Source organism: Electrona antarctica (genome assembly GCF_951216825.1).
Source record: "Electrona antarctica genome assembly, chromosome: 21".
Taxonomy (NCBI): Eukaryota; Metazoa; Chordata; class Actinopteri; order Myctophiformes; family Myctophidae; genus Electrona; species Electrona antarctica.
In genome coordinates, this window is record NC_136802.1 from 29,469,450 (window position 1) to 29,484,203 (window position 14,754).

At 42.7% G+C, this 14,754-nt stretch overlaps 1 protein-coding gene across 1 annotated transcript; it reads right to left on the reverse strand.

Annotated features, from left to right (window-relative positions):
• Positions 1–4,084: 4,084 nt before the first annotated feature.
• krcp (kelch repeat-containing protein) lies at positions 4,085–14,399 on the reverse strand. Its single transcript, XM_079490450.1, has 12 exons — positions 14,163–14,399; positions 13,602–13,763; positions 12,969–13,050; positions 11,532–11,751; positions 10,436–10,531; positions 9,564–9,695; positions 7,891–8,078; positions 7,419–7,615; positions 6,462–6,556; positions 5,821–5,875; positions 5,135–5,232; positions 4,085–4,852 (listed from the first exon to the last, which is right to left on the reverse strand). The coding sequence occupies exons 1-12, from the start codon at positions 14,225–14,227 to the stop codon at positions 4,602–4,604; spliced, it is 1,641 nt and encodes a 546-aa protein (XP_079346576.1). The 5' UTR covers positions 14,228–14,399; the 3' UTR covers positions 4,085–4,601.
• Between the last annotated feature and the right edge of the window lie 355 nt (positions 14,400–14,754).

Sequence of the window (14,754 nt, forward strand, 5' to 3'; positions counted from 1 at the left end):
CAGTGTGACTGTCCACAAAGCAGCAGGTACAGAATACAGATGGGTGTGCCTGAGATACTGAATGAGCCTGCTCTGCTCTTTCTATGTACTGCAGAGGTTTCCCCCCAAGTAACCCCAAGGGGATCCCTGGTTTTGTGTTCTAATGCCTGGGTTTCCGAGGCTATGTTCTACCAGGTAATCTATCTATAAATGCACCTCTGTCTGTGTGTACGGCTGTAATGCACGTAACTCGAGAACCGTTCACCCCATCAACTTAAAATTCGACACATGTGTTCCAGGGAGTGCAGTGCCTGTTGTCAGTGTACGTTGTGGCTCTGGACAGGGCCCCTGACCAGGCTCCATATATGGAGCTGGCCTGTTCTGACATCACAACACTCCGTATTTGGGCATGCCTGACACAGAACTCAATATAGGAATAAAGGACACAGAGAGACAGATACAGAAATGTCCATATATGGGCATAAAAGGCCCACAGACAGATGGGTGGAACGGGTACTCTGACATGGGTACAACGGGTATATAGCCGGGTGGGGCATGGATCTCCAACTTCCATTGTTACTGACTCGGTGCACTACAGCCAGGCACCAGCCTAGTTTTATAAAAGTGTCAAATCACAACAAGTTGTCTCAAGACACTTTACATGTAGAGCAGAAAAACACACACACGTGACACATCATATTGGTTTCTGTCATTCTGGCTGTGCAAGACTGGGACTGGGGCACTAGGTGAATGTAAAACATAAAAAATCACACTTGTGTGCAGTGAGGGGCGCTCATCATCATCGTACTGTACATCATCGTACATCATCAAGAATGGTGGTCCCTTATTGGCCAAGCGTTCCCACCGACATCTGATTGGTTAGCCGATTTGCTCGTCTACATATGACGTCAATTTTCCCTTCATTGTCAATGGCGTTCAATGTTTTTTATATTTGGCGGAAATTTGACCTAATTTCTCCTTTCATTGTCAATGGCAAATATTGAGATGTGTGCCGTGTGGGACAAAAGCTGTTTATAGGAGAAAATCACACCCGTGGGAAGTGAGGGGCGCTCTTATCATCATACATCATCTCATTCTGGCCAATCACAATTTGCGCCCTCACTTTTCCGGCTTCACTTTTCTGCAATCACCTTTAGCTTCAATATGTAAGCTAAAGGTGATCACAAGCCAATGTTTGTGTTTACACAAACCCGGAAAGCTGGGCATAGGAGGCTAGCGTGCCTCAAAAATCAAACCTGTGTGACTGAGCAGCTGTGTGTGTGTGTGTGTGTGTGTGTGTGTGTGTGTGTGTGTGTGTGTGTGTGTGTGTGTGTGTGTGTGTGTGTGTGTGTGTGTGTGTGTGTGTGTGTGTGTGTGTGTGTGTGTGTGTGTGTGTGTGTGTGTGACCCCAATTAGATGACTGCTTGGGCCATACACCGCTCAAATACCTGGTAGCTGGTGGCATTGATGAAAAGACAGGAGGCAGAGCTGGAGGTGGCAGAATTGAGGAAGGATGCTACGATCTCATTAGGAGGGACATGATGATCAGAAATGAGGTTGGGGGATAAAACAAGAGAGGCAAGGTTGAGATGGTTTATTTTGGACAATGGACATACATACAGTGCAGAGGAGGGATGAAAAGGGATTGGTAGAAAGATGCTGATTGCTGAAGATGGAGCTGGATGCGTTGAGAGAGGACATAGGCCTACAGGTAAAGTATCTCCTGTTTTTGTAGCGTGACATGACGCTATAGCAGGGTTCCCCAATAGGCGGCCCGCGGGCCATTTGCGGCCCGCAGAGCGGGCCGCAAATGAATTTTCAGGGCAAGACCTCGACCTCACGCGTGCGGACTCGGCCCCCAGCCTGGTACCCTAGTCAAAATATGGCCCTTGACGAAAATGAATTGGGGAACCCTGCGCTATAGTATGTCGCAGGGACTTACCCCCAATCCAAACCTTGATGCTGAGTGTCAAGCAGGGAGGCACTGGGTCCCATTTTTCTTTGGTATGACCCGGCCGGGGATCGAACCCCGACCTCCCAGTCTCAGGGCGGACACTCTAACAGGCCTACAGGTGGTTGGAGTCAATCCAAAACAAAATTTCAACTGCTGACAGAGGCATGCTGAGGTTGATGTCAAAAGTATGTGGCCCTTGATATAATTCTTTAAAAGAGGTAACATGGGTTATTTTAAAAATGGCATTGCCCAAATTTCTGTGAGAGATGACACATCATATTTTAATAGATCAACCAATGCTATGACACTTACTGGGAAACAGCTTCAGGATATAATGAAGGGTTTCAGGTTAATAGGAATTCCCCGTAGTGAATAATGAGAGAACAGGACTTCCACATGAATTAAGGGAAAGTTACTTCGCCTACCATGGCATTTCCTCCCCTAGACCAAATTAATTCCATTATCATCAAAATGATCAACTTGCTTATCCCTCACGTCTTTTCTGTATTCTCTCTGTTGGTTCGAAATATGAAACACCATTATTAACACCTTCTTCTTCACTTAGCTTTCCTCTACTACCACATGTACCACCCTGCCCTGAGCTTAGATCCTAAATGGGGTGCTCAAAAAAATAGGAAAAAACTAGATAAAGTGCCCCTCTGGGCACAGGTCTCCTGTCTACACCAGGGCAGGTCAGGTTGTGGCCTCCTGGTGGCGCTATAATAGGCCAATGTGAAAAGGGTGCCATTTCTTCTTACGCCTTTGATGGCAATTGGATGATTTGAGGCATTTTGTTCCAAAAATGTGTTCTGCAAAAATCCACCTGTTGGTGGCGCTATAACAGGCCAATGTGAAAAGGGTGGGATATATTCTGTTCTGGAAAATTTGGGGCAGAGGTTCATCGTTGGCATCCAGGGAGTGTGCGTGGTTAATGGTGCCGGAGATTAGCTGGTAACAGACGGACGGACCTCCACACACGCACGCACACACACGGACGGAGTGCAAAACATACTCTCTCCCCATGCCTTGGCCTGGTGGAGACAATAAGAAGCATTTAAGGGAGGAAAATGTGCTCCAGTGTCGCCATCTGTAGGATAATTAAGCACATTGCAGAGCATAAGTGCTTGTCAGCCAGGGAACCTAGATACAGATACAGTAATCCTTTTACAGATTGATTGGCAAGGTGGTGTTGGTATCGTTTTGCCCAATCATATTCACTCCAAACACATAACAATGGCAGTTGTCTGCCGTGCACTGCAGGTACAGTGACACTAACGAGCAATATATTGACACGTCGTCAAGTGCTGCTCACCACAAACAAAATCATCTTCCTCATTACAAAATGCAAGTTAACTAAACACCATCCCACACTCTTTCATCTGATGCAGCTGACCAAAGTCACACCTATGCTTGTTAGATGTTACATTCTTACATAGTAACTTGTTTTTAACATTCTGGCTGTGCAGTCACCTTTAGAAGTTTGCAACCAACAAATCTGTCTCCACACTTTTGATAACATATTTAATGGCCCCTTATCCCTAAACGTCTTTGCCTTTTTTATTTTGAAAAACATTTGAAAATTGTTCAACTAGCGGCCGATCTACATTGACACATTGTGAACTTGTAGGTCAACTATTTGAACTATTCCAAAACGTTTTTTTAAATAGTAAAAAGGCAAAGAACTTTAGGGATAAGGGGCACTGGAGAAAATAGGGCCCTTAGTGCGATACGAGGTGTTAAAAAAAACAGCCTTTTTTTGTGCTAAAATTTGTATTTTTGCAGATCTTGGTTCTATAGTCCAAACTATGAGAAATTGATGGGGTTAGGGACTGACCCCTATGCCTATCACTACTCTACAGTATGTTACATTGGTACAATACAACATGAAACATCACCATTGGTCCATTAGTAGCCTCGATACCCAGGCTTTCATTTTGTCTGCGCGAAAGGCCATTAGTAACTGTTTTTTACAGTCATAAAACAAATGACTGGACTTCCGGTTTAATCACTTAATGCCCTCTATAAAACAGACCAGAGTTGAAACTGTACTTGGACTGCTTTGGCAAAAATAGCCAATCTGCTATTTTTGACCAATGTTCCCAAGAATATGGGGTTCAAGTGGATACATATATAAAGACTGGATGAAATAGTCAGCAGAACAAGACACATCACTACCTTAAAAATCACTGGTTTGAAGGTATATTATTTCAAGAGATTGTAAACATTTAATGAATAAAGAACAAGGGGATAATTCTGAAATGTAAAGCAAAACATTAACTTGGTTACGGTATATCAACAGATTCAAGGAATAAATTACCTTTAAATGTTGAAACATTTTAATAAAAACCCCTTGGTTTCCTCTGCTTTGTGTGAAAGTGTGCATGAATGGGTGAATGTAATGCACATTGTAACATTCTTTGGATAAAGGAGTTATACAAATGCACCATTTAAACTGACTATTTTCTTATTACAGGTTGGGATTCTGTAATTCTCCATGTTTTCCAATGCTACAGCTTACTAGTAAAAACACAAAATATATACACAACTTAAAAACACTTGAATGGCATACAATGTTAAAATATAAAATAGCTTATAAACTTTACATTTGAACTTTTAATGTGACCTGTAAAAAAATAAAAATTAAATAAAAACAAGCACAGACTTCTGACTAAATCCTGTCAAGCAATTCCTCCACAGCAATGGTGGTCAGGTCGGAGTAGAATTTCCCTTCGTTGTCTCCTCCTCCGAACATGATCAAGGTTCTGGAGACACATCCTTTGGCCTCCTCGCCCACCTCCTCCTCCTCCTCCACATAGCAATTGTGACAGTCACGGCGGGTGGTGTCCATGGTGGTGATGGAATGACCAGCACGGGGCAGGGAGAGCTGCGGGTGACACACTTCTGTCCAGCTGTTGCGGTCTGAATGGAATGACAACAACAAACAAAAACACGTTATGATGATCATTCACAGCTACTAGATGAAAACAGATCACTCGCATGACTAGTAAAATAAGTCACGCACTTCCAAAAAAAACAATTGAAGGCAGGTGCTGGCCGCAAAGTGAAATGAGATCAAAGGAATAGAAGCAGAGCTGCAAGACCGGCAGTGTCGGTAGGCCAATCAGAGGCAGGCGGGGGCGGGTCTTTACCGGATCGACACGTAATATTGAATCACGCGGTGAACATGCCCCTTCCTCTCACCTGTGTCGAAGATAAACGTGTCATTGAGAGCGTTGTGGCCATTGTAACCACCATGGATCATGAACTTGGTGTCCGAGACCACGGCGCTGCCATGCCAGCTGTAAGAACAAAGGTTATATCACAACGTGTTGTGAGCTTGTAGATCAGTGGCATCAAGACTCCCAAATGTATTCATTTGAACTATCCACAGTATCTGAAACAGTATGGTACCTTTCAACTGAGACATTGTGTACAGCTTTTTGTTATTGTTCCAAATGTATCTAAATCAGTTTGCATCAGTTCTAAATCAATAACATCTTTCAGTTTGTTTAAAACGGCACTGTCCTCTCAATTTGAGATTACCTGTTCATGTTTTGACTGAATCATCATTATAACAGATATGTGCTCTGTGCATTGCTGTTGTATGTTTTGTTTGATATTGTTTGAACTGTCAAAATATTTAGTCTTATGAATTCTGTTTTATAATTTGTAGATGCCCATGAAAATGAAATGGTACATCTCAAGGGGTTATAATTCCCAATAATAATTTCAGACCAACCACCTAAAATCCTAGACCAACATAATCTTTCAGCCTATTCTGCACTACTGATCAGTTTGAGCCACTACCTCATTAAACTCAAATAATATCAAGTTATGGTCCAAGCCTTGTGAAGAGTGTGTGTGTGTGTGTGTGTGTGTGTGTGTACCTGCGTGGCGACGGGGCTTTTCCTGTTGTCTTCACAACAGAGAATTCCATCAGACCTGAGAATCAAAGAGGCAAAATTTGATTGAGGTCAACGACAATGATGATAGACACTACACTACATAATCAATCTACATTATATGCGTTTGTAACCAAATGGACCCTTACAAATCTTTGACTAGAGTGTAAAATGAAACCAAATGGACCTGTACTGGTCCATTTGGTTTGTTATCTCTTGTTATCTCTCCTGATGGTAGCAGCATCAATACAGCATGGAATTGTGGTCCGACAATAAAGTATTCCAAGTTTGGTGTCTGAGAGGCAAATCAAATGGCAGTCCGTGGCTCAAATTCTGAATAACTAATGGGCCTTGATATGAAAAGGGTTGAAAACCACTGTACCAGGGGTACTCAATTTCAGACGCCCAGAGGATCACATTCATAATGTATTCATTAATATCATCCATACAGATCACCATTATGTATTACTGCTGTTCAACTATGTACTATTTTTACAGTTACTAGGTTTGAAAGCCACTCGTCAAAGGCTATATTTAGTTTTGTGTGAGGTGGATGGAGACTGCGGAATGTCAGTCTAGCGCCCTATGTTTATACATAGACTAGTGCGTGCTAGCGTGTCTCTTACCCAGGTCCAACATGTACATGTCATTGTAGCACACAGGAGTGTCCCAGCCCCCAAACACATAGATCTTCCTCTCCTGCATCACACAGGCTGAATGTCTAGAGGACAGACACACCCAAACACAGTTCAACCAAGATGTACACACTACACAGTCTATTGAAAGCACAGTTATTAGTCTCTGCCTAGTGATACGTCTGGTGAAGTGGTGACATCAAAATTTAATGAATTCTAAATTAATTTTAAATTCGGTCCTGGCCAACCAGCGGGGACCGTGAAGTGGATTGGCCGGACGAGTCTTGAGACACGCGAAAGACCGATACACTTGAATATTCCATGAATTTATAGAAGGATAACTGCATTGTAGAACCAATGCAAAGATATTAGGGCGGGTCCTTTATATTGGGATAGTATTATGATTTGACATTGAATTTAGATTTCCCCACACATATCGGTATCTCTAGATTCCTTCCACAAATGCCTTGTGGTTCTCACACTTTCAAGATTAAAAGAATCTTCAAAATAAATAAATATATATTTAGTTTCAGCGGGGCATGAAGTGACGCGCTGTGAACTTGTTAGACCTGCTACTTTTGAGGGGCGCTAGCCCCTCCTGTGTCCAGCTTGGAGGGTTTATGTAAACACAAACATTGTCCCAACACAAACATTGAATGCCATGGTCAGTTTTGAGTGTTTGCGTAAACACAAACATTGAAGACTAAGGTGAAATGCAAATTCTGATCGACTGGAATGAGATGATGGGAGATGTATGATGATAAGAGTGCCCCTAACTTCACACGGGTGTGATTTTATAATACTAAACACTCAAATCTAAAATGAGAGAGATGCTTTCCCGGTTTTAATGGGTTAAGCCTATGGCAGAGTTCTCAGATTTTCCAAAGTGCTTTGGAAACCCAGAACGACTATACTACACAGCTGATATTTGGATAAAAACCATCTTACCCTGAGCGGGGGGGTGGTGCGTCACCTGTGACGATGGGTTGGTACCAAATAGCGAGGTGGGGGTCGAAGATGTACAGGGACTGGCTGCAGCCGTCCGGCTCAGCACCGGGGCAAGGAAACACCCCTCCGAGAACGAACAGTTCGCCCCGGAACAGGCTACAGCTGTGGTAGGCTAGGGGTGGGACTTCACCCTGGGCCTGGAATACGGAACATGAAAATAGCACCGCTTGAGCCCTGCTATATTCTTCATTGTACAACGAAACAGTGAAAATAGCCAATCTACAAGCACACATTGTGCTACGTTGCGAGCTTTGTAGATCAGCCATTTTTAATATTTAATATACCCAAAATAGGGATACCAGGTTGAAAGTGATAAAAAAAGTGATTTTGTTATTATTATCTTTTTAAACTTGAGTGTTAACTGGCATTGCTCAATTCAAATGTTAGGTAACACACACACACACACACACACCTCCACTAGTGACCATTTCCAGCTCTGTGTATCCAGGATGTGAACATCATTGAACCACTTCTTGTTCTTGGACCCCCCAAACACAAAGATCTTTCTAGAATCGGGGTCGTAGGTCACCGTGTGGCCAATCCTGGCCTCGGGGGTGGGACCCTCTGCCAAGGTCTCAGCCGCAACCCAGGACATGTCCTCTGTTGGGGCGGATGGATGGACACAAGACCACAGCATGTCACTTACAACAACAGGGCTTGTGAGAAACAAATTGTGGAAAACTCAATATTTCTCAATTGTCAGTCTGCATTTGTTTTGCACTACACCAAACCTCTTCAATAAAAAATGGTAGATCTGCAAACAATGTCGCAATGTGATGACACATTGTGACCTTGCAGATTTTCACTGAATGCTCAGCCATTTTCTGGGATTGTTCACCTGTTATGACAGGCCTAGAATAGGGACGTCAGGGTTCATGTGGTTAACAGATGATAACATAAAACCAGTTGATCCTCATTTGATTGTTGAGCCGCTCCGTTTGAGCACGGAATGTGCTCAGCTGATTGGCTGATGATGTATGATTCAGTGTTGTTTTTGTCGACTAAAACTAAGACGAAAAATGTTTGTCGACTACCTTTTTTCACTGACGAAAACTAAATGGAAACTACCGGTAAATGTATTGACAATTTCGTCAAAAAATAAATACTAGACTAAAATGCTAGGAAGGGGACTAGTGGACAAGAGATCCAGTATAAGTAATTTTACACTTAGCGTAGCATGCTGAAAATAGCAGATGTACAAGCTCACAACGAGCCGCGCGTTGTGAGCTTGTATTTTCAGCAAGTGTAAAATCATTACGACAACATCAAGGCCCGCCCAAATACATTTTAGTCGACTAAATCAACTGTAGATTTAGTCGACTAAAATCTTATGACATTTATTTGACTAAAACTAGACTAACACTAAAACATTCCAGGTGACTAAAACTAAATGAAAACTATTCAAGAGACTATGACTAAAACTTTGCTGCCAAAAACAACACTGGTATGATGATAAGAGCGCCGGTCAAGTGTGATTTTTTATGAAAAAAGGTGCCATAACAGCATCAGTACATGCCATTGTCTATCACAGCATCAGCCAAATGTCATAAACTCATAAACTTGTCCTGTTAATCACTAAAATGTTACCAAACTTAGTGTACCTGCATAAACCTAAACATCACAGTGTAGTGTGGGATGTTTGGATTTCTTTCATAATCAATCTTTCCCCCGCGAGGGACTATTTTATGGCTAAACCTTCCACATTGATCTGCACTTTTAAATGAATTAAAGTGCAATGAAGGTGTGACTTTAACAGAAAATAACTGCAGTGACATCGAGTGCGTTGGATTAACCACATGAACCCCAGGATCCGTATTCTGGGAGAACATTAGCCAAAAATAGCTGTGAGCTTGTAGATTGGCTCTACAAGTTGATTCCTTTACTATACTAAAATTAATAGAATCCACTGGTTTTCTCAGGAATTACACAAGCCACTTCATGCTTTGGGGAACACTGGGCAGTAATGTCAAGTACCGCAAGTCATATAGTCAATGAGCGAAACATGCCGGAGCCGGACCACCAGTATGGTCCAGGTCCAAACAGAGATGCATCCATTTCTGGAGGGCAGCGCGTATTGAAGCTGACCTGTACACAGCTTCCACATGGGGTCCTTGCAGAACTGCATCCGGACTCCCTGTCCTCCAATCAGAATGGCAGTCTGATCATCAATGGGACACAGCGTCTGACCCCATCGAGCCGACGGGTTGACCAATGGGGCTGCAGGGAGGTGATATAAGACACATAGACTTCAGTCATTGCAGTTAAAGACAGACCGCCAGGGATAAGTTAGGTATATAAAAAAAGTTAGGTTAAAAGAAAACACTCTCACTCTCTCACACAAACATAGTAGAAATCACAATGGTAGCACACATCCTACAAATAAAACCAAGCTGTCAGAATATACTGTATTTCACACTCTAGTCTCTTGAGATCAAAATGCAAAAGGAAAAGAGGGCATTGTTTCTTCTTTATTTGCCGATGGGTTCTCAGATTGTTCACACTCGTCTAATGTATAGAGCGCCGAAGTCTTCGCTCACGGAAGTAATTTCTCTATGGAGAATAGCATTGGGTCATCTTAAAATCGTCTCATATAAGCATTGTGGTCCAAAAATAAACAAGCTGTCTCTGCGATATTGTCGCGGAGGTGTCTTTGTATCGTTAATGACAGTCAGTCACTCATATTTGATACAGTCTGTTTCTAGCGAAAGTTTAACTAATTCTGCAGCAGTAACATTAGTATTTTCTTGTAGTCAGTTGATTCTTCATATCCATACCGTATGAGTGAAACGGCCTGGATGTTTTTCAAACGCAGTTCTATGAGATATAAATTCCCCTATCCTATGGGGTTTACAATGGAAATAAAAAGTACATGAACCCGTGGACTTAGCGCCTCTACAGATATTGACGTCAGACTTCGGTGCTCTATTGAGGGTGCGCACACACAAACACACACCTACCTGTCTGTGTGATCATCTTGGTCGATCCACTTTTCCTGTTTGCATTCTGCAGAGGTCTTTTTCCCACATTCCCCTTCACATCTTCAACTGTGTTTGCTGTGGAATGTAGGGTAGATGATGATGATGAGGGTAGCAGCAGTTCAAGAGAGGAGTAAACAACCCGTTCACAAACTTTTCTTTTTTTTATACATTATTTTGATTATAAAAATACCTAAATTCTGTTTTCAGGCGCAGTGAGGGAGCTGTTAGGGGTTAAGTGTCTTGCTCAGGGTCACCCGAGACACCTCGACACATTGCCGGGTCAGGAATCAAACCTGACCAGACCTTCTGTTTCCCAGGTCATCCCGTCACAGTGACATAATTACGGAAATCATTGAATTTCAGCCAATTTAGTCTCAATTACTATTACTAATGTCATTTTGATAAAGGACAAAGCTTAAACATGGGCTGATGCTGCAACAGCGGCGGTGACTCAGGGGTAGAGTGGCTGGATCGAGTTCGAACCCGGGCTCCCCCAGAGTTAGTGTCGAAGTGTCCTTGAGCAAGACTCTGAACCCCTAATTGCTCCTGATGTGCAGGTTGCATGGTGCTGGTTGGTTTCCATCTGTGTATGAATGTGTGTGTGAATGGGTGAATGTAATGCACAATCTATGTAAAGCGCCTTGGATTAAAGGCACTATATAAATGCGCAATATAGTGCATATAAATGCACCATTTAAGCTAGCTAGTGTGTTCTACCTCACTCTCATCCTACACCGTTTCCCTTGATTCCAATCCCCCCATTTTCCAGATATATATCCCTTAACTACTTATGCTCGAAGGGAATTATCGATTAGCCGTGTGCGCAGACAGCATTACATTCACAGACCGCAGAATTTTTTGATTAATTGTAAACCGTTACGTTTAATTGAAGAATTTCTTAACGGCAATTAATCGATCTACAAGCTCACAACGCGTCACATAGCGACATTGTGAGATTGTGATCTATTTGTGTGATCTGTTTTTGTTTTTTTATTAAAAAAGGTTAATTAACATTTCTGATTACGAGGGTAGAGTTAAAATATCAAAACCAGATAGTGTAAGCACACCATCTCACCTGTTCCCTTTGCGTTGTCCCCTCCAATGGCAAACAGCTTGTGGCCTTCTTTGGCGTGACCCCTGACCTTTCTCTGGGGCATCCCCTTCTCTGGGGATCTGTTAGGGCAAATGTTCTCTTCCTCCCCCATCCGCCATAGAGCCTCCTCCTCTTCGCCCTCCGTCCGTAGCCTCTTCTTTTTACCTTTCACCCCTGGCACTGCGCTGGGTGTAGTGGTGCACTGCAACAGCACCGAGGGAGGGCAGAGGGAATGGAGGACGTTCAGAAGTCTGACAGCCAATATTGTCGCACACCATAAGAACGCAATAACATACATTGTGGCCGTGTTTCACTTAGACGTTACCGTGTACCAGCGTGGAAGGCTCAAGAACAATTAACAGTCGTGCTGCCACACAGAAACACGGTTAAAGGTATATTCAGTGATTTCACTTAATTCAAATATCACTTATTTTTTCTTATTTTTTGGATAATCCTCCCTACTATAAAGTGTGCTGACCATATAAGGAGTTCCTCCCTGTCCCCAGTGAGCCCCTGGGGTCAAAAAACCCTAGTTTCGGTTTTGGCTTTGGGTGGCAAAGCCTTCATCCAATCAGGATGAGAGGGGCCTTCCTCCAATCATGATCGAGTGGGGCGGGCATTGGTGCACGTGCAGTTGGTCTGTTGTACTTCCCCCACTGTAGAGCGTGTGCATGTGCACATCTTGTTACCGGGTGGACCGGGTTTTTTTTTCCAAATCACTGAATGCTCCTTTAACGTTATTCCCTTCAGGTGGAGGTCAACATACTAATCACGGTAGTTTCAGGTCATTAGATAAAAGGTATTGCAATAGAGCCCATGCGTGGCTTTCCTATTACTCGAAACATTGGATTTGGCAAATCCTTTGATACAGTGGAACATTAATTTTTATCCTGCTATAGGGCAGGCAATTAGTGACGACCGACAAGGTAATAATTTTGCAGGACTGTTTCAGCATAGGCATCTCAGACAGTTCTTGGCTATAAAAAGCACTGGGGGAAACCCTGTGCAATCTCATAAGCAGTGTGGGAGCATCCCCAGACACACATTACCTCTGGAGTGAATGCTGTCACGATGAGAGTGAACCATTTTCACCTGAAAAACCACATCCTGCATCAAGAGCAGTGTCTCAAATAATGGAGTCACCCCGAGTCTATTTATATCTGCGGCTTCTTCTTCTTCTTGTCCCTTTGTTTCTTTCTCCATTCGTTACCCAATAGGACTCTTTTCTCAAAACGGAAAAGTTTGGGTACTAGTACAAAATAATATTATACCCACTCTTTACCCTAATGATATGACAATACAGTTGAAGTTTGCTTGTATACATTTGAATTCAACCTGTAATCAAATGAGCAGAACAATGATGAGGCCTTTCATAACTTTCTAGGCAATTCCCATAGTATGGGTTGGTTTGAAACTCACCAGATATCCTCCCACGAGGGAAATGTTCAGTGTGACACCATCTGTCCATGTCTCTTCCTCCCACTGCTCCCAGGACAGACATCTGGACAAGACAACATTTGGCACACAGTTAAAATGGGTAATATGCAGGCTAGAGGCTACACGATGTTACACGATCAGTTGTTCAAAATGACTGGACGGCACTGCAGGTAATTAAGAATAACTAGACCGGTGCCCAGCTGTAGAGCACCGAGTCGGTAGTCGATAGTTGTGGATCGATCAAATGTACAAAAGGTAGCTTTTGACATTGGCTAACCTGTAAGAGTCACTAGTGTACTAGCAACTAGTGACAGAGGTTGCTCTTCCCTGAATATCGAGGCTAGCTCTTCCCCGACAGCTTTCCACCCACAAACACAGACAATTGTGTTTTGGATGTTTAAACCATCGGATGTCTTAATTCCAGAATAACTTTAGATATTTTAAAATGTTCAGTTTCATATACTGTACAGGGCTTTCTCTATTCATATTTTGAGCTGGTCCTGGCAAACTTCAAAGCCAAGCAATCATGCCACAACAAGACTAATTGAGAGAAAGGTTATACAATTAGTATACAAATACTATCTTAAGGTTCTCTAGTCTATTGACAATACATACTTGTTATAAGGTGTCAGTTTTCCAATGGTGATGGGGATCCTGTCAACGTCATTGAGCTCAGCATTTACACAGATCCTCTCTCCCCACGGTCCGTTGGTAAACAGCACCACCTGGCGAGCGTTTGGTGGAACAACCACAGAAGTCCTATTCGACCCATTGGCACTGACAAGACAATGGACAAGTCACAAGAATAAGTCGTTGTTGTTGTTGTTGTTGTTGTTGTTGTTGCTGCTGATGCTGCTGCTGCCATCAGTCCGACAACTGCAACATGAGCAAAATGAAATCCCTGGAATAAAGTTGATAGTGTTTTAATCAACCAAAGGCATATCGTTGTGTTATTGTTTATTTGGTTACAGTTACACTCCCGCATTTTTTTGGATATAGCGGTCAAATAAATGTACAAAGCTAGCCTTTGACATGCATGATCATCCAGGACACATCATCACATTACATTAACAAAGCTATTTTACAACGCAGTTGTCGGCTATATGAGGTAGAGAAAACAATTCTCACAAAGTAAGAATTAAATACCCGTAAACAAAACATGAACGTTACTGTTACCATAGAAGCCTCTGGGGTGGATTATTTAGCCCCAAGACAGCGTACACTCCGAAATCTTCATCCATCCTGCCTTGCCGCTGCCCTCCAAACGAGGCGATTACCTGTTAAATGCTATTAAACGACGCAAGTGAATTGTTTTAAGAGTATTCTAAACGTAAATAGTCTCACTCCCCCCGTCTATGATCTCTGAAACTCCCGCGCCAGCGCTCACGACAAGATCTGCTTCAGTGTTGCCAGATTGTGTGACACTGTGACAGAAACAAGCAACGAGGTCTATAAAACAAGCCAAACGAAGTAAGCTTCGCCCTTTATTAACATGTAAATACATGAGAATAGTAGAGCTACAATGTTTTAATGTGGAATATTAATAATTTTTAACAACACAAATCTTGTATGGGGCTTTCTGGGCTGGCATATTAAAGTTTAACATGTTTTCATATGGGACGGGGGTCCTTGACTTCACTTGAAGTTGAAAGTGTAACCCTGGTTATTAGGAAACAAGCCCAAAAAAACGCAACCCGCAACTGCCAATATTTACAAGCAACTTTACAGAAAAACAAGCCCAACGTCGCTTATAATAAGCGGACATGGC